This window comes from Augochlora pura, chromosome 2 (assembly GCF_028453695.1).
Source record: "Augochlora pura isolate Apur16 chromosome 2, APUR_v2.2.1, whole genome shotgun sequence".
NCBI classification, from domain to species: Eukaryota; Metazoa; Arthropoda; class Insecta; order Hymenoptera; family Halictidae; genus Augochlora; species Augochlora pura.
Window position 1 is genome coordinate 11,330,516 of NC_135773.1, and position 25,502 is coordinate 11,356,017.

A 25,502-nucleotide genomic window follows, 5' to 3' on the forward strand; every position below is an offset into this window, starting at 1 on the left:
GCAGAAAGCGAATCCCGCTGCGTGCCGTCGCATACAAATGTACCGTGGAACAATAGCATGATCGCCGTTGATCTATCTTCCGTAGCTTTCAATGGTCAAAGGGTACCTTCGCAAAACGCACTGCAGTCTGCGATAGACCTAGCAGAAACAACACGGGGTGAAAAGGGTCGTAAGGCAAGGGGGCTACCGTCCTTTCGGTCTCAGCGCGTGGACGTTCACACCAATCGGGTAGAAAGTCTGATCGATTCGATCGAAGGGCTTTCTAATTGGCCGTCCCTTAGAGCACGTGCAGATTCTCGCAGCTCTTGCTCTTGCTATCGTTCAAGCACATCTTGTTGAATATCTCGCGTGCCGAGTTCAGGCTGAGGGCCGTCTTGCTACCGTGCAGCTTCGAGAGCGCCTTTCTTTTGCTGCCCTGTCGTTTCAGCTTCTTATCGCGCGTCTCCCGTAACCGTATCTGCTTGAGAACGCCCACCAGAAGCTCGTCCACGTTGTGCTGTATACCGCTAGACGTCTCGATGAATTTGCACTCCCTAGACGCAGCGATCTGCTTACCCTCTGCAAAGAAACGCAAAACACGATCACGGAAATGGAACCTCCGCTGCGATTCTCGTTCCGCTCGTCGATGCCAGAGCAATTGCGTCTCTTTGACGCGATTCAGAGTCCTTGCTGTGACGGAGAGCGGCAAGAGACACCGTGAAATCTCGATTGTGAAGTAACGAACTATGGAAGTGTTCTGGAGTCCATATGGAAAACTGGTAGGCCTACGTATTTAATGTCAAACGGAGAGTTAAGAAGTGATACTGCAGGTACACTTTCAAATTGATGAAATTGTAAAGATTCCTTCATGGGAAAGAATTGAATTTTCTTTGCTCAGCTTCACGTTGTAATAAAAGTGGAGGAAGGTCCAAATAAATTCCATCTTGTCAGCTTTATAAAGCATTTTAGGTTTTTCAATTTTAGTGATGTACAGGTTTCGGGTCAGGGATTAAAAAGCCTATGATCGATCACACGAATCGTTATTGAATACGTATTTTTATAATAGTTACATACTAAGCAAATCTTGCAATAGGAGCTGCTTTCGGAGTAAATCAGCGTGGAAAGCATTGAATAAAAATATGATAGTAGTACTAGGATCGACATCAATCACTGCATTTCAATACGAAGTAGTTAGTTGTAATAATTCAGCAAAGTAATTACAATTGAATAAAGGTTTACCACTATAACCAAGTATATGTATACTTGGATAACCCCTTACACTGTAATAACGAGTCAGACCCGTGACGAACGTTTCGTGCAAGATTCGATAAATACGACTGCCAGTCATTTCTATTAAATCGAAACATAATTTGAATCACCTGTCATCAAGATCTGAGAATGAAAGTAAACGAGGACAATCGAGTCACAAGAATCATCTCATGATATCAAGGAAATAATTAAGGACGAAACGGTCCTAATCAAAGTAGTTCTGACCTAATAGCGCAAGGGATTAATTAGTAAGATTGGTAAAGTAACCGAGGCCCCCACTGCATCAGGAAACAGTGATTGATCCGACTGCGGTTTCTTCCAGTCATTTTACGAGAGAAAGAAGGTTTGCTTAATTGCATCGCAAGCATCTTACCGTTCGGAGAGATTGTGCGACATCTCTCGAGGTCGGACTTGTTGCCAACAACGATAACCGATCGCTCTTGGGTGTAGTGCTCCCGCCACAGGTAATTCAATATCTCCTCGGCCATCTGGAAGCTCGAGCGAGACACGATGGAATAGACGACGATACAGGCATGCGGCTCGTACGTCGACAAAGAGTTCTCCACCTGCACACGACGAACACAGTAGCTATACGCGCGTTAGTTTCTTACCGTTGCCCACCGTTCGGATCTTCGACGCGCCGTAATGAAAGAACGCGAAGACGGAAACACGAGAATTTCGAACTCGATTTTCTATTCGCAACTAATTTGTATGGGTTCGAGAAGACCATTACCAAGTAATTACTAAGGGATCCTCGGAAGTGGAGCTCGAGTCTCGGCGGACCTATTATGGTTTCAGCGTCCAGCAGCCCTTTATGAAGTGATAATTAGCCAACGCTGGCGACACGAGATAATTCGTCGCTAATGGCGGTAACTGACTAATTTTCATCGTTATCATTAATACAGTCGAAAAGACGATCGATGATTTTTTATTCTTTTTCAAAAAAATTATCTAATTTTTAACTTCAACCCCTCGCAACACGATAATAACTGAGACTTCTTAGTAAACATACTATTTATGTACGTCAAAAGATATTAATAACATAGTTAATGTTAATAGATCACTTTATAGTTTAAAGATATTCAAAGAAAACTGGTTGTGCCAATACTTTTTTGACCTACTGTATATTACGTATAATGTACAATAGAAGCAGATTTCAATTTACTAGCGGCAACGGTATTTCGCATGGATTTTACATGGTCGGACAAAGTACGAGAAGTTAAGAAAATTTCTGACTCAACTATAATAGCCGGGCGACTGGTTCTTGCGTGGAGTGATTCTGTATCGGAACAATTTTCTCGGACGTTTTTCAATTTACTGTAAAAACTACGGGCTTGTCTATATACATATCTTGCCAATCGATGAAAGCTATTAGCGCAAGAACATCGGCAGTCAAGTCACGAAGGATAAAGGAAGTTATTTTCCAGCCACAAAAACGTATCAAAGAACAAGCGGGAAAAAGTTAAATAGATTTTGGTGAGATCGAAGTGTCAGTGGAGATATGAAATACCAAACAGTGAATTTTATTGTCGTAACGGTCGTTTTTAGGCAAACTCCTACACGGACCTGTTGTTACCGGCCGAACATTTCGTACAGCGTGCCGAAGCAAATAGTTTGTTCGATTTCGAGTTACTTTCGTTGCGTGCGGTTTTTGCTACGTATTCGATTCCACCGCAGTTTCATTTTACGGCAGCCTGTATTATGAACTTTCACCTTTCGGTCTACACCGCGTTACAACTAGGCTTGCAGGAGAAAAGTTGCATATTTTTGCCCTACTTACGGTCATTTCCGATTGTGGATGATCGATGAAGACCATTTCCGATTCCTCGCCGTCCAACAATATCGAGACCGTTTTCTCGCCGAACTCATCGTCTGCAACAATAAACAATCCTTTGTTAATTTCTCGTCCGCATATTCGGCTGTTTTTGTGCCAACACCGGCGGTTTTTATTTTCTTGTTTACTCTAACGTCGCAATTAATATTGATAAGGTATCTGCATATGAGATATGGAATCCAGTTTATATTTTAGCATTCTCAATTACAGTGCAGAGAAATGGACATTTACGCCATAAGAGTTTTCATTTCGTTAAAAAAATTATATGCGAGGTGGGTGTCTGGCGTTCGCACGAATAAAGTTGCAATTCTCTTAAAAGTACAGAACAGACTTAATAATAAGTATTAATAAACGTACCTAGAAACATAGAATTGATCTTTAGTTATGATACGATAGTAGAAGAAATGTTACAACAAATATCAGAACGAGAAATATTTTAATTGAAAATGTTCCTGTTGAAAAATTAAATAAATTACTGTCACGGCTGTATCGTTACACAGAGTTTAATTGCGTTTACAGCGTAAACATCGGAATAATGAGAAACACAAGTATTCTTTGGAAAGTTTACATTTCATAGAGTGAAGAGCGCTTTCTCGTATGAGTGGCAATTTATCCACATTTATTAACAATCGACGAAAGGTCGACCCGTGAAACATGAAGTGGAAAATGGTTTCTCTCTGACCCTGGGCTGAATTTGTTTACGCAGACTTTAACAAGTGGATATTAGTACAACTACGGAAACGACAGGCCCTCGCAAATATTTCATCGTTCGCTATGTCGAAAATGGGAAAGGCATTGGGTCATTTTATCATAAAAATTCACGGAACCATGATAAATTATGAAATACCGTTCGATTGCGACCCCTACTTGAAACGATGGCACAGAGAGTACAATAAATAATAAGTAGAGAACATATGAAAATGGATGTAAAAGTTGTAACTATATTTTTTAACATTATACTTTATAAATTTATTCACTCGGATACTGTTATATATTATATTATATTATATTCTTTTACTATATTATATTATATTGCATTGTATTGTATTTTATTGTACTGCATTGTATTGTTTCATATTACATGGTGCGAAAAAGCGTTTCACAATTTATTATTTTCCTTGAATTATATTTTGTTTATGTTAAATAAATATTTTAAGGTTCATTACATTATCTAGGAACGTTAATATATCGAACAGTAATATAAATATTCACGAATAGTGCTTTCAGGTTCTAATAAAATCGATGATCTTACAGCGTTGCTCGGAGCAATGGTGGTGGTTTAATAAACGGGGTCGTGTTAACAAGCAGATACACTTGCAGCAAAGAGTCTCCGCGTTAACGATCCGCATTGACAGAGCTACACGAAAGTCCCATTACCGTTCAGAGTCCGAACGTCGTCGGTTCTAGGGAAAACAAAGGGCGGTCCGCTAAAGAAATTGTAAATATGGCTTTCGCCGAGGGATACGCGGCGCTGAACAGCCGATGGCCGGTGTCATTACGTTTCCAGTCCGGTAAAAAGGAGTCAACATTATACCGTTCTACTCGAGCCGGCCAGGAAAATGTCAACATTACCGTTCTGCTGGATATACGGAGCCTCGAGGCAAAAGGGAAGATGTTTATTGAATTAGAAAGGGGTGGACGAAAAGAGGATACGATTACGTGGAGAAACAATGGGTCTTTGTTGTTTCACCCTCGCAGAGTACGGGTTTTGGAATCCTGCCAGGAGATAAATTAAGTATGGCGAATTTCGATCGCGCGACGGCGAGGTTCTCGCAGTACAATGTCTTTCACGACTACATTGGTATTGGCAGAATTATGCAGAATTGTAATTGAATTGCTCAAGGAATCATAATCACAAATTCAATTACATTATAATTCGTAATTCAGATCATTATTGCATTAAATTACAGACTTTCAATAACATTTGTAAAATATTAGGTTGGTGCATATGAAATGTCGGATGTTTACGTAAATATATAAAACTGTATATCTTTTTTCAAAAGCTGTTGATTTAATCAAAATATGCCCTGTTTGCTTTACTACACCCTTTTCAACAAGATATCAATACAGAAATGCCTGTCTTAAGCAAATTCTGATCTCTCGAATTAATAAACTCTGATATGGAATATTTCATAGTGTCTTCATTTATATATTATTTAGCCCGTAAAAGCTCGAGCAGATTTTGAGCAGTTTTAAGACAGCGTTGCCATTATACGTTGTTCGGCTGAGGAATGTGACAGCGACCTGTCATAAATAATGTCGGGATTAAGAGAAATAGAAGGAACCCTAGCATGAAAAACGTAAACACTTGAGTTTTTCTTCTCTGACGTCAGCTCGCCGATAAGACGTTGCCAGTAGCTTCACCCTCGGCGCGTGGCTGTTCCATTACAAACCGCGCGAAGCATGTTGAGCAGGTCTGCGCTTGCATTTTACCGTATTTTCGTAACGCTAGAGACCCTTAGCGGACGGCTGGCGGATATATCCGCCCAAAATACTGCGCGCTCCAATACCCGTCGTCCACAGCGACGCTCGCCCGTCGAGCGCCATAAATCGAAATAAATCTTCTGGTTTATAGTATTTCTATCTTACGCGATAAAGTGCATTTTATTAGGTTGATGCATATGAATACTATATACTATTTATCCTGTATGAATACTATATACTATTTAGCCCGTAAAAACTGTCCTAAATGTTTAAAATAGCGAAAGTCGCTTGGCGAAAGATCTATATTTTATAAAAATTTATATTTTACGTCATTTAATTTCGCAATTGTTTTGTACGACGTATGCGTAGTTTTTTGTGGGCTAAACAGTATGTAAATGGAGACAGTCTGAAAAATTCCATGCTACAGTTTATTGATCCGAAAAATCAGAATTTCTTGAAGACAGACATCTATGAATTAAACTCGCGTTAGGAAAAGTGTATTGAAACAAATGGGGCACATTTTGCTTAAATTAATAGCTTTTGGAAAAAGATATGCAGTTTTATATACTCGCTTAAAAATCCGACATTTCATATGCACCAACCTAATAGTTTACAATTATAAAGTAATTCGATTACATTATAATCAACCTTCATTTTGTTTTAATTACAGTGTATTTGAATTGCACTCATGACTAGAATAATTAGCAATTGAGTTTTGTCTTAATTATTTAATTGGTGAGTAATTTTTTGGCCGCTTCTCTTGCTGTTTTATGTTTCACACACTCGTTTCGATGACGAATATAAGAAATCCGCAGTCTCCATTGAATCGAATAATTTCCTCGGCTAGCAAACAATCACGATTTCATTACCGTAAATTTTACGGGACGCAAACTGATTTTTAATGTGAATGGCGGAAGCGATGCGTGACACGAAATCATTTTAACTGCTTTCTTAAGCCAAGGTTCGCCCATAACAGTATCGATAATGCAGCAGTTGCATGGTACTGCGGCGGCAGTTGGTCCGCGGAGCTTAACGAGCTACATTATTAACCGAACGTCGCTAGTCCATGTTTTGAAAAAGCCGTGGGACTCCGTCTATATTTCATTGGAAGCTGCGAGGCAAAAATCTGACCAGATAACAGCAAACACAATGCAATATGCAACGCGTGCAGAAAAGAAAAATGTTCCTCCATGATCTCCTAACAAAATACATTCCTACTTAGTTCTATTATCAAATGTTTATTAGCGATTTTTACACTGCGAAACTGAAGCAGATGCTTGTAGAAGATGGAATAAATATTTTATAGTTATCGAATGTGCGCAGATTTTGTGCGCGTTTTTTTCTGACAGAATCAGAAAAATGATAACTGACAAATAAACGAGACCGAAATTCGCGAGATATCCCTTGAAACGATCGCGATTTTCACAGCTGACGATTGGGACCGCGAAGGCGCTAATTAAATGCGAAAATAAAATTGCACAAGCTTATAATCACGGACTGTCTGGGGTGGTAAAAGCTTGCGCGGAGAAATGGCGGCGAAAGAAATTCATTAAAAGTGGTTGGGTCGTTACAGATAGCTCTGAAAGCGGGCCACCGCAGTGGTACGCTCGTTAATTCGACTTTACTGTGATCTCACGCGTACAGTTATAATTAATATCGCTCGCCTAAACGCCTCACAGTCTAGTATTTTGCTCGATTTCACTGGCCAAAATTATTTTTCTCACTTAACGTGTATAAAATTTACCTGCTAACCTATTTTCACTTAAAAAAATAATTATAAACGAATAGAAATTATTAATAAAGTATTCAAAATATGATTTTTATCATTTAATGCATTCAAACGCGACTATTTATCAATTTATTTACTTATTTTAACGTAGTGGAAATAATTTTTAAACGTTAAGAAGCAAATATTATTATTGTTTGCATTGTGTGAAGGCTATGTAAATTCAAACTGTCATGTAAAAGTAGCTAATAACATTTAGAAACAACTAAAAAATTATAACAAAATGTGAGATAATATTAAAAAGTATTAAGAACTAATACAATTTATTCGCAACCATCAAAAACTATTGCAAAGTATTAAGAATTATTGAATATGGTAAAAGAAACTAAAACAATTTTATACTTTGGGTTCGCTTACTTAATAAACCTTGTATAATAATATAATATACCACTTAATGAGTGTATAAAAAATTATATAAAAGATTACGCAAAATTTGAGAAACTGGATTTTGGTCAGCTAACATCTCGCGATTTTAAATTTGAAATGATGTTGTGAACGAATACATATAGATCTCGATTTTCCAGATTAAACTTTTGCTTCAATAAATTTTAAATTCGTTAAATTTTTCTTTAACTTTCTAACGGTGCTTCGTGAAAAACTGCTATCGAAAGAGCAGTGCCGGGATTAAAATTTCGGATCGTGCGACCGTCGAGAGGCTAGAACGGTTTTTGCGAGCATTTTTACAGTGCTGTTGGATGAGAAATGCGCACCAGTTAGGTACGTTCAAATAAATAATCGATATTCAACCCTTTTTGCAATTGGGACTCGTTGGGTCGTTGGTGAATCCACGATTTCACGTTCAAATAATAAACTGTGAAGAGAACGATTGCGTCATTTGCGAATTAAATTATCGATTTAAGGAGTCAAATGGAATCTTTCTATTATGTGCAGTATGTATATTTTTATTATAAACACGATTAGATAATAATATTTTGCATGAGATTAGATCTTCTAAGTGATATAGTTTACAAAAACAATTAAAAATGTAGGACGCTATTGATCTTTTAAAACAAATGAGAATGGTCTTGTGCTGTTTAGCAACTATTTACAACTTTTGCCTTATAACATCTCTAAATCTGTTTTAAATCTGCTCAAAATGTGTAATAGCATAGCGGGGGCAGCATGTTTGGAAGGTCGCGAACCCCACGCTACCCCGAGCAGGCTGGGGGTGTCTGATAGGCAGATTTCCTCCGCGAGAAAAAAAAAGGTACCTTAAGTTAGGTCGATGCTATCATAGTGTCGACGACATGTCACCGACCATACGTAGGTGGTGATTGTCGATGATTTCAAAGTAACCCTTTCATAACAATGTTATCAAACAATGTCATCGGAATGCAATATCAGTGAAATCGTATCAATGAAAACATGATCGACGAAGTAATTTTTGGTGAATTCAAGGTAACCCACACTATTCAGTACACAGTTTACGTTCAAGTATAACTAGCAACGAGAACGGCAACCGCTGTGACTGCCACTAACACTAATCGAGAATGCGCAATCTTTGATCTCCGTTGCATCTATCGCAAGCGTACCGAACTCTCGGTCGCGATATTATCATGGAAGTGACACAAGTTCCTGGGAGGATAAGGAACTTGAAATTGAGTTTGTAGTCCGTAGAAACTTGCGGCGAGCGGTAGGGGTGCAAGGGGATTCGAATTTGAAATGAATCTTTCGATAAAGGCGCACACCGACATGAAACAATGCTGAGAAACTGCTAGGCGGCCGACCCAATGGTGATCGTCAATTAGGAATGACTTTCAAATATTTACCTAAACTGGCGTCGTAGGTGTTCATGTATTCGCTGGTCATGAACTGCGAGACCAAAGCAGTTTTCCCGACGCCGGATTCACCGTGCATCACGACTCGGTATTTAGGTACGTCGTCGATATCGTCGCTCTCCGTGCTGTCCGCTGCAATCCCTTGACCACTGCAGCACGATCCGTCGAAAGGAGATCTTTCCCCTGACACGTTGCTGTTCCTGGAATGGGAAGTCATTTAATACTGTAGAGTTGAAGAAAGTTATGGCACTCGACTGAGCTGAGTCAGAGATTTTAAGACTTAGTTTTGAAATCTAGTGATTCAATTGCGAAATTTGTTCCATCTAATTTGTTTCATTTAATTTAAGAAAGACGTTCACTAGATAATCACATTATAATAACTGCCGTATGAAACACTTCTTAAACAGCGACGTGAATAATTTTCGCGGCGTCTTATGATTTTGCAACAATAGGAACGTGATAACAGGTTTTCTGGCACAAACGACCGTGGAGAAATGTTCGACGAACACAGTCGACCCGACCCGCGTTGCGACGCAGCGAACTTCCAACGCTATTCATTCATTAATCAACTTTCCAGCCACGCGCAACAGATTCTCCCGAACCGAACAATGTAGCTGCCGGTGCAACAGGTCCACGAGGAGACCGAAAAGCATCCAGGCCGAGTTCCGGCGCGCAGCACCGTCCCCAGTTACGCGAGGTTACGTTTAAACAACTTCGGAATTATTAACTATCCCATTCGCCCCGTGCGTTTCCCATCCGAGAAGAACAGAATCAGACTTCTATTCATCTGCACGCAGAAAACCACGTGCACGGAATTACTCGGGTAAGTTACAGAATCGCGGCTGTCGCCATTTGTCGATGGAATAGCGGGGCAGCTTTATGGTATTCCGTTGCAGTACTGCGAGCCAGAAATAAAAGTTCCCGGTTGCATAGCTCTGTACAATGGGAACCGTGATCTGCAGTATGCGCCGAGTGATCTACTTTAAAACGTTTCGTCGAAACGCATGGTGACTCTCAGGTTTCGCAATCATTGGACTTGTTTCAAATAATTATTTGTCTAAGACAATTATCCGAATTCTTTTGGCCGTATATTTTATTCGAATAGTTCTTCACATTCGAATGTATTAACACAAATGTTAAAAATTCTAAAATAGAGAGATTATTTCGATACGTATCGATGATAGATTTATCAAAAAAGTAACAAACTATTCGACGAAACATTTGAAAAGAGGAATATTTTATTGCCATGATACGAATCATGTTTTTATATCGATGGGTATTAATTTAGATGTAACCGTCTACTGCAGAAATGATTCCTTCAGTCTTGTTTAATATTTACCGATTCAAATGTTAAAATCGATGGTGTACGAGTAGGAGTAACACCGTGGGAATACTGGTTGACAAGCTGGAGTAAATTACACGATTTCCAGCAGTGAAATAACCTGCGAGCAAAGAAGCTTATGCCGTTCACGTGGCGGAGATGTTATTTTCGACAGAACTTGTTAATAATGTCTTGCAAAGACCGGAGATGTCTCGTAAGTTTCAAATACCATTTGAGTACGTTTAAAGGTTTATAACGTTATACAAAAATATACAATTGGATTTAACAACAAAGTAATTCTACAGAAAAATCATTCGAACAACTTCCATGGTTAAAGTAAAAGATCAAATTCTGAAGAAATTCTCGGGAATGAAAACGTTCAAGACCGCCTTTTCCATGTGGAATAGGAACAAGTTGTTCCGTGAAAGTTTATTTAATTTTCTTGTTCATAACGAATGTATTTTATGCTGAATGCTTCGCGGCAGTGCAGAACATACGTCTCGGGGATTGAGAAACAGATCGCATTTCCATTTTAACCGCATCATTCGACCTGGCAATACGATCGCGGGTTGCTCTTCTTTCTCACTTGTTTTCAGATCGAGTACCATATTGAGGGGTCGTTGGAACGAATACATATTTCTGACGTGCAGTACATTTTATGTCGCACCCTGAGGAGACCAAAGAAGCACGACGTCCTTGCTTTTTAATTCGTAATTAATGTCATTCCTTTACTCAGTATTTTGTAATTGTGCTGTAGTTTGAATTAAGATTTACATTGTGATTTAATTGAATGGAGATATGAATTACAAATTACATCGTGATTGTATTATAATTTTATTGAATTATAATGCTATTGAATTATAATACGTCGAGCAATTTAATCGTAATTCTTCACAACTGTCTTCAATGCATCAATTTTTGTTGAAGGAACAATAATACGTAATATACAAAATTAAACTGAGTCACCAAAATTGATTAATTCTTTTTTAAAGTTTAGATACGTGTAACACGATAATATGTTTTAATTTTAAGTAAAAATCAAAAAACAAATAGCTTTTTTAGCTGAGAGTAGACGTACAACCGCAAAGTGTGAATATTATTGCAAACGAAATTAGCACAGCCGGTGAGATTCCCGTAAAGCCCAAATGTGAGCCAAATGCCAACGATCTTACGTTTGACGCACATCGATTTAGGTTGCTGCGCTCACGGTCCCACTCGTATCGAATCATTCCAGCGATGGGTTCGCAACGTCCGTAAAATCAGTTTCCCCCAGAAAATTGAATATCCGAATCAGTGGTACATTACACGAAACATTGCGTAAATCCTCCCGAGAGAAGCAGGGTTCGCGGTTCGATTACCATAAAACCGCCGTCAAAAAGAGGGAGTCGAATGAAACGAATCCTGGGGGCCGAGTTACGTTCGTATTTTCGATTCCGTCGCGACAATTTCCTCTACGATCGACACTCGACGGGTTTATCGATCGTCGACCAAAATGACTAAACAAAATCACGCGAACGCGATGCCGGACGCAAAACGGACGCGCAGAAATGTGCTACGGGCGCTCGATGAGCTTGAGTTCCAAGAAAAAATGAAGGCGAGCCGGTGATCAGCTCGGCACGATCAAACGCGAATCTCAGCGTGAAACAAGGAAACCTTTTTCCACCCTTCGAGGGGCTACTTTACGATGTCTGCCGTGCGTAGGCTCGGGCTGTATCGGAGATTTTCAAGTTCCCGAGGTTAGTTCAAGGAAAACAAGTACCGTCGAGTTCCTCGGCAAACTTTGCTTTCTATCGGATGAAACGTTGTTTGTGCTGCAAGAGACGCAGCTGAACAAAGATCGATTTTTATTGCATTCTTTTAAAGAATGATGCTTCTAAAATGCTATAGAGCATATCTAAAATTTTCAAAGTTAATGAAATTAGAATTATTGTTAGTTTTAGAATAATTTCACTACCGCGGTCGAAATCAGGGGCGTCGTAACTCACAGAACTCTAGAAATTGCGATATCTTCAAGAATATTAAATAGCATCAAAACTACTCTCATGGTTGTGCAATTTACGTGTTTGTAAAAGCAATAAGATGTTCGAAGGAACACCTAACAAAAAATAACTAAGAAAAGAAAAAGATTGTTGACTTGAAATAGAAGCATCTTGGAATTGGTCGCACTTTTTATACAATTTATGTCCAACGTTTTGTAATATTGTGTAATCAGCTGACGCATGCAAGTTGGAATGCAATATATGTCCCCAACAATGTTTTATTCTTGTAGTGACCGAACTGTAACTGCACACCTATTTTAGAACATCCATACGTCCCTGCCTGCTGGTTGTTATAAACAAGCTCTGTGTAACACAACACGGTTCAACTTTAACGGTACTTGTAAAATAACGAAAGCACTGGTACAACGTTCGTCGCTTTTTATCTCTTTGGACCGAATTCCGCTTGCTGTATTAATTTAAGAAATTGGTGTACTAGCAATAGTTTGGTAAAAAATAAATTCGCAGCGTAAAGTCTATCCCAGCCTGTTCGACACATCCGAATAAACATTCCAACGAAACTTCCACCGCGCTGTATTTAATTAATATTACACACGTGTTTCGGCAGAACATTTTGCTTTCAATATTGAAAAATCAAACATTTCGCTCAAATATTTGTCGGCAGTTATTTTTTTTTTTAGCGACCGCGCACCGAAAAACTCGCCGACCAATCGATTAAAGCCAGCGACACGATGATAAAATAAATGCCGCAGTCGACGTTGCATAGAAATGCAAGTTCATAGCGGAATGAATTCATAAACAGCGCTTCTCGGTCAAAGAGCCGGTTGGAGTAATCATTGACGGCCCCGATGAAAAGCTAGCCGCGATGAAACGTATTTTACTCGAACGATTGCTATCGTCTGTGGAATTAAACCGGAGGCTGCTACATCGCCGGCCGATGGCAATATTTAAAATGTTAATGGCTCGGTCGGATGGAATAAACATATTTAAAGAGACGAATAAATCGGATTCGTAAATTCGTTACAAGAATAAATGTTATTGGTTCGGAATCTATTTGCTGGATATATATATATAATCTGCACCCACGCGATTCACGGTATCTTTGAACGCGAATAGATGCTACCGGTTCGATTAGACAACCGACAGGATGAATCATCAGACATGTCGATAACATCTCCTTCGAGGGATCGTAAGCCTCGTTACTTAGCCAACGTCTCTTGTTCCCCTAAACCAAACATGGCTAAGTCTGATAATGATCATAATTTATCTAAAACTGTAGCAATTAACCTCCACACGGTCCTTCGAATGAATATTCCCTCCTCTTGTTCTATTGACATCGATGCATTTCTTTAAAATCTGCATAAATGAAATATAATCTTTTGGGATAAAGTGTGTAACAAAAATGGGTGACGTATTATCCTAACATTTTTTGTGCAACTATTTCCAAGAGGATATTTAAGAGTGAAAAATGAACAAAATATATCATTGACGTTGCTGTTTCGCAAATTTTAAATTAACTTTCAAACTTTTATTTTCTAAGAGCGAAGCATCCTCTGCAAGGGTAGTTTTTTCCTTTCGTCAAAAGAAATCGTATCAGAATCAGAAACTCTCAGGGACAGTCTACTTGCAGAAACGTATAAATAATTACAGCGGTATGAATTTAGTTCACGTTTTTACAGTTCGGTATCTGCGTGCGACATTTTCCGGCCAAGAACAATGGTTGTGCATTCCTGCAGCTTGGCACGTGTGTGCACCAACCGCGCGGATGGCGCTCGGGGTGCCGAGTTATATATAAATGGAGATCTCGACGAGAAAACGAAAAATCGGTGCAAATATTTACACCGTCTATTTGAAGAGACAGCGGAACCCATGGGCCAGGCAACTCATCTCCTCCGGAAACGGCGTAATAATTCAGATAATAGCTCAGAGATTACCGAACCCGATGACAACAAAGCCTTTTTACGATCCCTCGTGATCATTTCCCGTCAAGGAAACGGTAACGATCGCGTTTCACGCGAACGAAGCAAAAATGCTCCGACGGACTAAGCTTTTTCGGCGGTCCTGATTCTCTTTTTTCGATTCCCCGTTTCCTGGAAAAACCTGAGAGTCGACCGATCCTTCAACGTGACTAAAAAAGTCCAACGACGTGGATTCAGAATTTATTAAAAAATAAATTCGAAATCAGCGATGGTAATGCAGTTCAGCGTTTGATGAATCAACGTCTGTGCGCAGGTTATTTGTCGAATAAGTACTTCGGATTTCAATGAACTGTATCCGAGAATATCGCAGTCGACAAGCTCCGACCCAGCATCTTTCTATTGGCATATTGTGCACATTGAAAACGAAGCTTGTAAAGAAGCTGCGTACATGCAATAATAGATTCCATTTCCAAAGACTTCCACGGATACAACCAGGAATTATTACAATTTCCTTGCTGACGCGATTGAAATTTTGTCGAATGACTAGCATTATAAGAAACTGCACTTTTATCAATTATAACAATTATAATTTCACTTTTATCAAGCTGTATTGATACAAAATGGTGTTTAAATATACAACGTTGTTCTTAGAGATAAAATTGTCTCAAGTGGTGGCATTTAGCCGAAAATCAAGTACCAGTAATTTAAAAAAAATTTTTAAATACATATTTTCATTGCACCTTTTACGTTAAAACGAACTGTGTAGAAATTAATTTTCCATCTCTCATTTTCTTACTAAAAGAATTACTTTTTTTGTGAAAAAAGCTTTATTATCGAATTGAAAAATCCATGCACAAAGCACAGTACTAATTTTAGCTCGGTAACTTCACTTTTATTCGCGATATATTAATTTTGACATTAAACAACCGCAGATTAGTCTCGCACACCTTCGTGATGCCACCATGCCGATTCATAGACGCTATACTCGAGTATACCGTACTCACGTGTACCACACACGAGTTATCTATCCTTCTCTAGTCTACAGTGTTGATGATATACTTCTAATACCTCTCGTGCGATACGAGGCAGAATATCTAGCAGCTTCCTGCCCTCATTGCTCGTCAGAAATCATCGTAAACTTCTTGAGAGGAGTCACGTTAATCGACTTCCTCGCGGGCGAGCGTAAATTTCTAGTGGCTCCGCGTAAAAGGTTGATGAGAACCGGGACGACGAAAACCTTTCACGAAACCCGAGAAGCCGGCCTCCCTGCGTGTAACTTATTTTACCAAGCACGTCCCCTGCGGGAACGCTTTCGTCTGCCTAACTAACAATAAGTACCACAGGCCGAGCCGTGACTCTTTTTTGGAACCGTCCTCGCCGCGGTGTCACGTGCAAGCGCGAAGAACACGTCGTGGAATAAAAGGCTATAGAAAACGCGTCCATGGTACAATGTTGACGCTGTTCACGGTTATTTAAAATCACAAAGAACAATTTTTTTAATAATGCTAACAAGCACCTGCGACACTAACTTTTTACTATTTCAGGTCATCTATTTTTATTGTAATATTATATATAATTTTATTGTAAATATATTCGAACGAATTAAATTTGACTAGCATGTTTAATTTAAAAGAGAGATGAAATATTATCCAGTGTAATAAATAGACCACGGATTTTATTCATGTATGACAAATACGTACAAGTGCAATTTAAAAGAATAAATGGGCTTAAAGTCTCGTAGCGTATCAATGTGACAAACACGACTTATTAAAATTTGTTGAGTTAATTTTCGGCACCTATCGTGTTAAATAAATAAATAGTCAACGTCTCACAGGTTCATTCCTTCCAACAAACGCGAGAGTGCTATTTAATTCTCGAAGAGCCAGACCAAGTTTTCTAACTAAATCTGAGTTGGATTCTCAGACGGAAAGTCAACTTTAATAATTATTTTTGGGATTCGAAGTCATTCGTCACTCTTTCTCCGTATTTTTCCTGACTCTGCAACGCTTCAGCTCTGATTCACAAAAAGTTTAATCGTGCCGTCTAAATCGTATCAATGGTTCCACGATTTTCCCACACATACGACAGAGAGGCTTGCCCACGCGCTTATCTCGTATCGTGTATGTTTTCGCGGTCGGGGGTAACTTCCGTCGGCAGCCTCAATTTCCCCACGAAATTGATGCGATGAGAATCACCTTGGGCGAGCTCGTTACGCCGCGTAGAAATAGCACAGCTTGACTCATCACTTTGTTATAACAAATATAAATAAAAGTACTATTCTCGCGGCACAGCGGCTGGTAATCGTCTGGCAGACGATGTACAACTCCGTCTGCGAGTATCAGAACAATTGGTTTCGATAGAGCCGTGCTGTACAGCGATGACAATTTTGGTACTGGACCAAGACTTTTCTCGCAGTAACGTAATTTAATCATTACTTTAAAAAATTTTCCAGTGACACGTTTCCTTCGTGTTGCGACTCGTTTAAACGAGCAGATTAATGTTATCTCACGCAATTTCGAAGACTCACATTGTGCCATCGAGCACAGAAATTCTTCAAAGACCAAACCTTATTTTAGACGAGAGTTCCCAAAGGAGTGATACTTCCCTATAAATTATCAAGGTTCATTCGCGATTCTTCAAAGACGTACCAGCAATCAAAATGTAAATTATCGCTGGACCGAAATTTCCGCGATTTTAATTAGAACATATTCGACAGTAGTTGACAGGTTGGTTCGATATTTATCGTCCGAAAAACAGTGGGGCCTTGGACGGTGGCCACGAAAATCCGCTAATATTAGCGTTACTCATCGATTATTAGTCACGAACACCTCGGGAAAAGCTGTCTCAGCGATTACCGGCTGAGTCATTATCCAGCCCGGAAAATCAGCTATTAAATTTAGTGAGTACGGTCGCGGCAGGAGGTGGGAGCGGTCTCGAATCGAGACTCTCCGGACAAAAGGCTGTGCAGGAGAAGCGTGACGAATCTGGCTGATTTTCAACGAGCTTTCCCACCATGATCGCCGGCCGAGATGACGGCTAACGGGGAACACTGCCAGAGCGTAAATCATTCGGCTGAAAATCGAGTATAATTTGCGAGCGAAGTCGGGACCTTCGCCGTGATTTTTCTCATTGAAATTCTGCGAAAACGAACGGATGAAGGAATCGCAGTTTCCGGGCGAGAAATTGCGAAACCCGTGTTAGCCGTGCTCTTCGATAATTCGTTCTCCGTCTTTCCGCAACCCTTTCGCTTGATATTGCGAACAGTCAAAGCCTCGTGAACAATCAGTTTTCAGTCGCGACAATATTTTTCCTGCCATGATATTTTCTCTAGATGCTGCGACGTGTTGCACTTTTATCCGATCATGCTGCGCGTTTACAGGTTTGTTCGAAACACAAAATTACGGGCAAGATTGACGAGGATAATGTATAAACTTAATATGGATGATGTCATCAGAGAATTGATTGTGCAACTATGTTCCAGCCGCGTGCGAAGTTAACAAACGTAACAAACGTACGAGTTGATAACGTGACACAAAATTAATATATATTTAGCGGAATTGTGACCTAATAAATAATCTGCTGTTTGTCATCTATATAATGACCAAACACTGGTAACAGAGCATTATGGGGTTTATAATCCTATGATATAATTGAGATGAGAATAATCTTTCTTGTTTATGCTATGGTAGGACGATTTTCTATGCTAGGTGGGAAATTGATCTTTAAAGCTTCGAGTTTTATTTATCTTGTTTCAAGCGAACACTTCTCCAAGTAGACCTACCCTTTAATATCCTGAACACCGGCGGACCTCATTTGTCAAAGTAAAGCTATCCAGTACATCTGCAAACAAGTCAATCCTCTCAATACACTAACTGCTCCGCGATCGTAAAACGTTGTTGTTACAAGAACGCCGGAAGAAGGCTCTTCTTAACCCAATGACATTTGACCAGGGCTTTGCTTCCTCTCTCCCATCCCAGTTCATTTAGCTGCTGGGAAGGAACACCGATCTTAATTCTCTGTAAAATGGGATCCTTTTCTCGAGTTTCCCTCCGGGGAGTTCTCTTCGTTGAAGTCTAGTTACTCTCTTCGAGTTCGAATCATCCGATCGGTCCACAAGCTTGGGAATGACTCCGCTGTACACATCGCGCCGCTGTAAATATATTATGGGCTACCGTACTCATAGGACAAGAATCCTCCGTGTCTCTGCAAAATCGTAAGATGTGCGCAATCGAGTGACGTTACCCACCAACGATTGTTATCCGAGGAAACAGCTTCTGTTTATATTTGTCGATGAAACACCGCGTTCGGGCGTTGTTTAGTTAGATCATACGAACAATGGAACTTAATCTTAACCTAATCACTCAATGGAATTGCTCCGCGCCGTTCGATCGCGTAGTAACCGAACCCTCTCGCTGGCGTCGAAATCGAAGCGAATACCACTGCGAACACTGCAAATATTTTTACAATGGCGAACCAGGTCCAAAGCACCATCGAAGACAAACTTGTCTTGAATCGAACTCGTCAGTCACGGCTCGATGTTTCGAAATGTTTGAAAGAACGTCGCGTGTGGTATATGTCGGCTCCGGTTCAACTACAGATACAGAAATAGTTAGAAACTTCTGCGAGTTAATAGAGGTTGGAAATTGGTTGGCACGCGAAAAATCTGTCTTCTGCGGTTTTGAGACGATTGAGATGACGATGCGAAAAATGGAGGAGAGAAAAACGAAAAAAGAATAATGGTATCTGCATCGTGACTCAATGCACACTATTTTCTTGATACAGAACGGTATTAACCCTTTGCACTCGAGTGACGCCTCTGAAGCGTCAATGAAAATTGTTATATAATTAAGAAAATAATGTTGACATTATTAAAGACAACTTCTATTAAAAGCGTAACAGTTTTACAAGTCACAAGACTCAATCTTACATGCATAAATTATACTAAGCACTATACTACAGCTGGTTAAAATAGTAATTTTGGATCTAAGCTTAAAATGGCTTCAAGTGCAAAAGGTTAATATTTTTCTAGGAAGATCAAAGATCATTAATATGCCGACTGCCAATCTTTAGTTTTGAATAAGCTACACGATTTTACACAAATGGCAATTAGATAGTATAGATAGGCAATCGTATAGAATGATTGCCAAAAGATTCTGGCCAAAATGTAATTCTACCGTAGTGGCCAAAGTGGCTGAGTGTTGTGTGAAGTTGCATTACAAAATTACAGCGTATATTCTAATTTAAAAAATCGCATTATTACTTATTTAAGTTATGACTTATTAAAAAATATACAAATTTTAGCCCTTAATTACTACACTTTAGTTTAGTATTAAACTTACATGTTTATTGCGTTACCGTTACCATAAAAGTGGTAATTAAAAGAATCAAAATCAAGTATTCTTACTTTTCATATCAACAATAAAGGTAAGTTTGATTAAATAGAAACAAATGTAATAAAAATTGTGTTCTGCAATTTTTCTTAGAATTATATTATCACCACAGTTGAACAAGAGCAGCAATAGCAGTTGAGGGTTAAAAATAAAACCAAAGGAAAAGGTGTTTTAATTGTAGAGCGATATTATAGTTTAAATTAAATGATTAATTACAAGATTATAATTATGTTTCCGTTTCTTATCTTAACCTTCTACGGGCCAATCTTTTTTCTTAAACATCATGCAGAGAACTTGCGAGGCGTTTACTTTGATATTTCAGGTTGATGATGCTGCCAGTCATCACCAATATTGTTATTGCTTATCTTAGAGACCTTGAATAATTAAGATGTATAGATCATCTTTTGAAAAAGACTAAAATTATTTGGTAGAAATTCGACATATTATCATGTAACATGTAAGTTACACGGGCCCATATAGGGTCAAGTTTCAGTTTTAGTCAGCCATTTATCGAATTCTTCTGCAAATCGAAGCTTCCGCATTCAAGTTTCTTATTTTCGCCTTCGATTTAAAGATTTCGTGCTAGAGTGTGGCCTTGCACCAGAGGACCGTTCAATGTTCCATCGAGGGGCCGACAGAAGAAACGTTTGGGCTTCGTTCGGACAGGGTCGCGCGACGCGTCGCTGTCCGAAGAACATTGACTCAGCGTCGGAACGCATACGTCGCGAGCCATTCGAAATTCCACGAATATACATCGCCGCGTCGTAAAAGCCTCGGATCACGCCGAGCATTTTCTCGCCCCTTGGTGCCCCTGGCCCCGGAACACCAATTGCCACGTGATCGCGGGCTTTCCCTCTCCCGTCCGGCTACCGGTTTAGAATAACCAGAAGCTCGGAGGTTCGGTCCATTCGCGAGTTCGATCTCGAGTTGTTCGTGCTCCTTCTACGATCCACCCTTGGGAAAAAGACGCCGACTTGCGATCCGTGAAGCCAGCTTGGGACTTTTCATTCGGTGATGGAGATCGCTAAAGGTACGTGGAATAAATTCAATCCGATTCTCTTTCGACTCCGCGATTCGAACCGGATCCACCGTGGTGCCTCTAACGGAATGACCCCGCAAAGTGGATTTGAATTTCGAGCACCAACCCTACCGTTCAGAAAATCTGCCTCGTCCGCGCGGTTCAAAGTCGGAACAATAGAATAGCATCGGGGTTTGCCGAAGAAAGCTGTTTCCAGGAAAAAATGCGTATTTGTAAGCGATTTCTGGAGATCTCGGTTTGGTAGGGTCGGTTTCGATTGCAGGTGATACCGCGATATCGCGTCGAGTGCCGCGTTGGTTATCATTGGGCGACACTAATTCTTAGCGCATTGTTTATCGCGTCGTTCATTTGTGGACGACGGAATTGTTTAGTCAGATTTGAAAATTAATTTTTTGAAGAATGTTGGAAAAGTAAAGTACTATATACAACTATACTTTGCAATTTGAATTTAATGAAATGAAATGCTTTAATTGTATGACATTTTTGAGGTTGTTGGCGTGTCAGTCGAAGTGTTAAGTAGGTTTTGAAATACATTCTGACTGTAATATATTAAACAAATTGAATGTTCAGTGACGCGAGAATGGTAATGAGTTATTGTTTAATTTATGTGTAACTGAACGAGTGGCTAGATCCAGATAAGCCTCCATTTGTAACTTTGAAATTACATACTGATTTATCAATATCGCTTTTTTTTTTAATTCGTTACACTTTTAACTACAACGTTTCACCTTGTTGTTTTGTTAAGGGTTATGCATTACAATTTTTTAATCTTACTCCATACATCAGAGTATATTCATCTTTGTAGAACTTGTAAATTCGGTACTAATCTATATCTAAAAGCTGCATCCCCATGTTTACTGCTTTTAATTTCGAGGGAATTCGAGAAAATCGTTCGGAACACTTTTCTTGAACACGATAATCATCCTATTCAGTTGAAGTGAACAACTATCAAGTAATTATTAGAAACAATTACAGTTGATTTGGTCGACATAAATGTTTAAGTCAACCTGATCTATGTTTAGTTCGATTAAACAGTGTACAATCAAGTGGGAGCTCCTAATCAGTATTTTAAATAAATGCATTTAGTTTTGAACCATTGTCTCGGATGATTCATCTGAGAACATTCTTCATATCCTTCGTCATTTTTCGCATTCCTCGTAAGTGAATCATTCGCGAACATCATCCAAAAGGAGAATATATAAATTCGGCTTAAAGTACTGTTTACAATCCAAGTATTTGGCATCCCACGAAACACTAAGTGCTCCGTTTAAGCATCCATTTATCTCATTATTAGTCTAGCGACGACTGTACTGTTGATTTTGCGCAACGATTGTGAGATACAAAAACCAAGTACAAATTCTTTTATTATGTTTTCCTATTCCGCTTACCTGTTCACCGTTTCAGATCTTGCCCACTTATTATTGTTATAAAATCATAAAGTTTATAATTCGATTGAAGCGGAGTAACCAACTCCAATGTTCTTTCGCTTTATATTTCATTCGAAGCAGTACTTACTACTTCACAAATAAATACGAGTTGCCGACAAGTAATTTTAGAGAGCTCTCCAACGAGCTAATTACCAGTTGTCGCAATTATTCTTGAGAAAAATGAAACGAAGCTAGATAGCTAAAAATTGCAATTCTCGTTTGCATTTTAAAAATCTTAATAACATTCAGTTTGTTGGAATGTATCACAGTAAAATTAATTTCAAAACCTGGTAAATTTACTCAGGCTTGTTGACATTTTTATTATATCTTTTCAGTACGAATAATGATTACTAATGTCAATAATTCTAAAACAGAAAATGTGAAAATGTTCATCATGTCCGGCATAATAGGTTCAGTGGTAAAACATATACGCGACCGACGCGGCGGTCAAAGTGTCAACCACGAACATTCCTTTATAATCTCCCGGAAATTGGACGAAGTAACCAGTCGCTAATAAAATCGCGGTCCCTTGGAAACGGTACACAGAACGTAGCACGCTATACATAAATCGCGGCTGTCGCTGACACACGCGGCGAGCACGTTCAATTAGACACCGTCCGAAGACGAATCACTCGTCCGTAATACACGTGCTCGACGACGCCTAACAAAATTTTCTCTGTGCTCGCAGTAAACGAATCCGGGGACAGCCTGGTGGAGCAGTCATTGAACGTGTCGTCGGAGTCGAAATCGGTAGCGGCGATGAAGTCCGTGCAGAGCGTGCAGACGAAGTCGGTGATCGAGTCCTCGTCGTCGATCAAGTCCGTGACCTCGTCGTCGTCCAAGTCGCACCAATCGATGGAGTACGAGGAGACGGTCGAGTACAGCGATTAGGCGACGCGCATCACCACCAATCAGAAATACCCCATTCGACGTCGTTTTCCACGCAGGAGAGGACTGGGCGCGGTGTATTTTTGTCTCTGCCCCAGCGTGTGACTCCAGCCTCGCGAAAGGACTCGGGGGATGGAGCACGGCTGGGGAAACCGTTTTGGAAAACTCTTCGCGTTCCTCCGATACCATGCCGATGGCGATCCGGCCCAGCAAACCACGGAATGTCCTTTCACGTTCTGCATTCCCATTCGAGACGGGTCGAGGGACGTGCGGACACTACGAACGAGAACGTTCGCCGGATGACGCAGCCTTGATGCACTTGAGACCACGTCGTGGCCGTGCGGAGTCGAGCGATCGGCAGGTCAAGGCGTCCAGTGATTCGGCCGCGCGACAGAAATAACCATTGGCTTGTGATAACGAAGAGAAGAAGGAATCGAAGGAACGTTTGGAAGCCTCGGGCCTCTGGCTCTCCTCCAATCGGCATAGTTCACCGCGAAATACCGACTCGCTTTCCCTCGGACACTCCTCTATCGTCTACCCGATCCTACTCCGAACAACCCTCTCCGTCATCGTCACGTCTCGAACCCTACACTTCATCGACAGACCGTTCCATAATCTTTGTACAATAAAGTTTCTATGATATTGGCTCTTTTATTCGCTCGATGAGCGTTTCGATCACCTCGACCTTTTGTTGCTAAATTGGTGGTAAACCGCGCGGATAGGGAATAATCACCGATTTTGAAGAAGTGCTCGAAATTGTAGAAGCAAAAGCGTCGGATACGTCGTGATACGGTAGGTGTTATGACTTTTACCGTCATGCTACTGATAATTGAAATTTAAATCGGAAGAAAATGCAATGTCCCCCTGCAGATAAGATTTACGGCGTTGTCGGCGTATCGATAGTGACGGAACTGCCTGGAATGCTTCGATAGTCTCGATCGTCATTGAATATGTTTTATCAGCAAGATATTCTTCGTTATCTTATACGGTTTGTTTCTAATAAAAAAATGCCACACGCGTAGTCTATGCTTCTCGGAACATTTTAATCTTGAACTATATGTTTTCGAATAGTTTTCACAGTTAATATTTGTGGTAATATATACGAATTGAATTATAGTAGGACATTTGAAATACGGAAGAACTACGATACCAACTATGATAGATTTTAACTTTCTTGCATCAATTTCATTAATTAAATTACCTCGAATTTGTGGTTGCTTTTTGGCACTTAACGTGTTAATAATTTCCTTAATAGGAGATCTTGTATGTCAAAGAATCATTTAATTGTTGAAGAATCAAGTTTTGTTTGAATTTAAAAGAAACGAATAACATTTATACAATAGTGAGTTACGGATAAATCTTCATCAAGAGACCGATCCGTTGTTATATCACAAAGAATTACTAAACGATGAAGCCATCCGAGTTGACGCACTTAGACTTCCATTTCCCATACGTGAATTATCTAGCGCAAAAGATTTGGAAAAATCGATGATACGGTTCAGCGGTTGAACAGTGCCGATTTCGACGATTTCAATGATGCAATTGTCAACCTCACCCCTAACCTTTGCGGCGTTCATCGTTGGGCAAAGGTTACGCGGTTGAGAAATATCACCGGCGTAGCCAGGGACGCGAGATAATTCATCTTGGATACTGGTTTGCGGTTTGATGTCGTTTTCAAGATCCAATTAATCGAGATTGAACGTGACCGGTGAAAAAGCACAGATCGGCGTTTCCCGGTTTACGATCGGTACAGGGGACACGAGCAGAAAGTGATACCGTATCTTTGAATTAAAGGAAAAGCCGGACACCAAGCGTGACACGTTGCACGACAAAAGTTAGATTACAGTCCGGTTTCTCTGCGATCGACAAAGAGCATCAAAGCTGCTCCAATCTTCCCATTGACTGCCTGAAAGCTGGCACAGACCGGTGCGGTATCTCTACAGGGTGTTAGATTCTTACGTATGAAATTATCTTAAATTACCGATGATATATTCATCGGTAGGAGTCAACCTCCTACGAAACTTTGCGAAGCGATGAAATATTTCGATATACAATTTCATCAAAAATACACGTGTTGAGAAGTACAATATTTATTGGACACCTTGTAGATATTCCACAGCTCCAAGACACGTGGTCATTTTAATGTAGAATTCGTCTACTATACACAATAGTCATTCTTTAACATTTTTTTTAAAGCTAAAAAAAATTAAAACTCTCTTGTATGAGCCTCTTCATTTTCTACTTAACCCCTTGCACTATAATAACGAGTCAGACTCTTGATGAAAACTCCATGTACAATCTACTAAATAAAAGTGTTATTTATTTCTTATAAATCGAAATTAAATATAATTCTTCTGTTATCAAAGTTTAAAAACAGAAGCAGATAAAGACAATAGTGCTAATCAATGTAACGTAAAAGGAGTCGTAGTGCAAGGGGTTAATAGTCAGATT

The 25,502-nt window shown here is 39.8% G+C and overlaps 1 protein-coding gene and 1 long non-coding RNA gene across 2 annotated transcripts in view; one reads left to right on the forward strand and one right to left on the reverse strand.

The window, feature by feature from the left end:
• Positions 1-25,502, reverse strand: part of LOC144474516 (uncharacterized) — a 44,674-nt gene continuing 19,172 nt past the window's right edge. Inside the window, exons 4-7 of the mRNA XM_078189419.1 lie at positions 9,062-9,270; positions 3,029-3,120; positions 1,622-1,814; positions 1-558 (exon numbers count right to left, since the gene is read on the reverse strand). Of these exons, the coding sequence (XP_078045545.1) occupies positions 278-558; positions 1,622-1,814; positions 3,029-3,120; positions 9,062-9,270 (775 nt within the window). The 3' untranslated portion in view covers positions 1-277. The remainder of the gene's footprint in view (positions 559-1,621; positions 1,815-3,028; positions 3,121-9,061; positions 9,271-25,502) is intronic.
• On the forward strand, positions 20,594-23,693 carry LOC144474518 (uncharacterized). The gene is made up of 2 exons (XR_013494752.1): positions 20,594-20,727; positions 22,852-23,693. It is a non-coding gene; the product is annotated as an uncharacterized LOC144474518 (long non-coding RNA).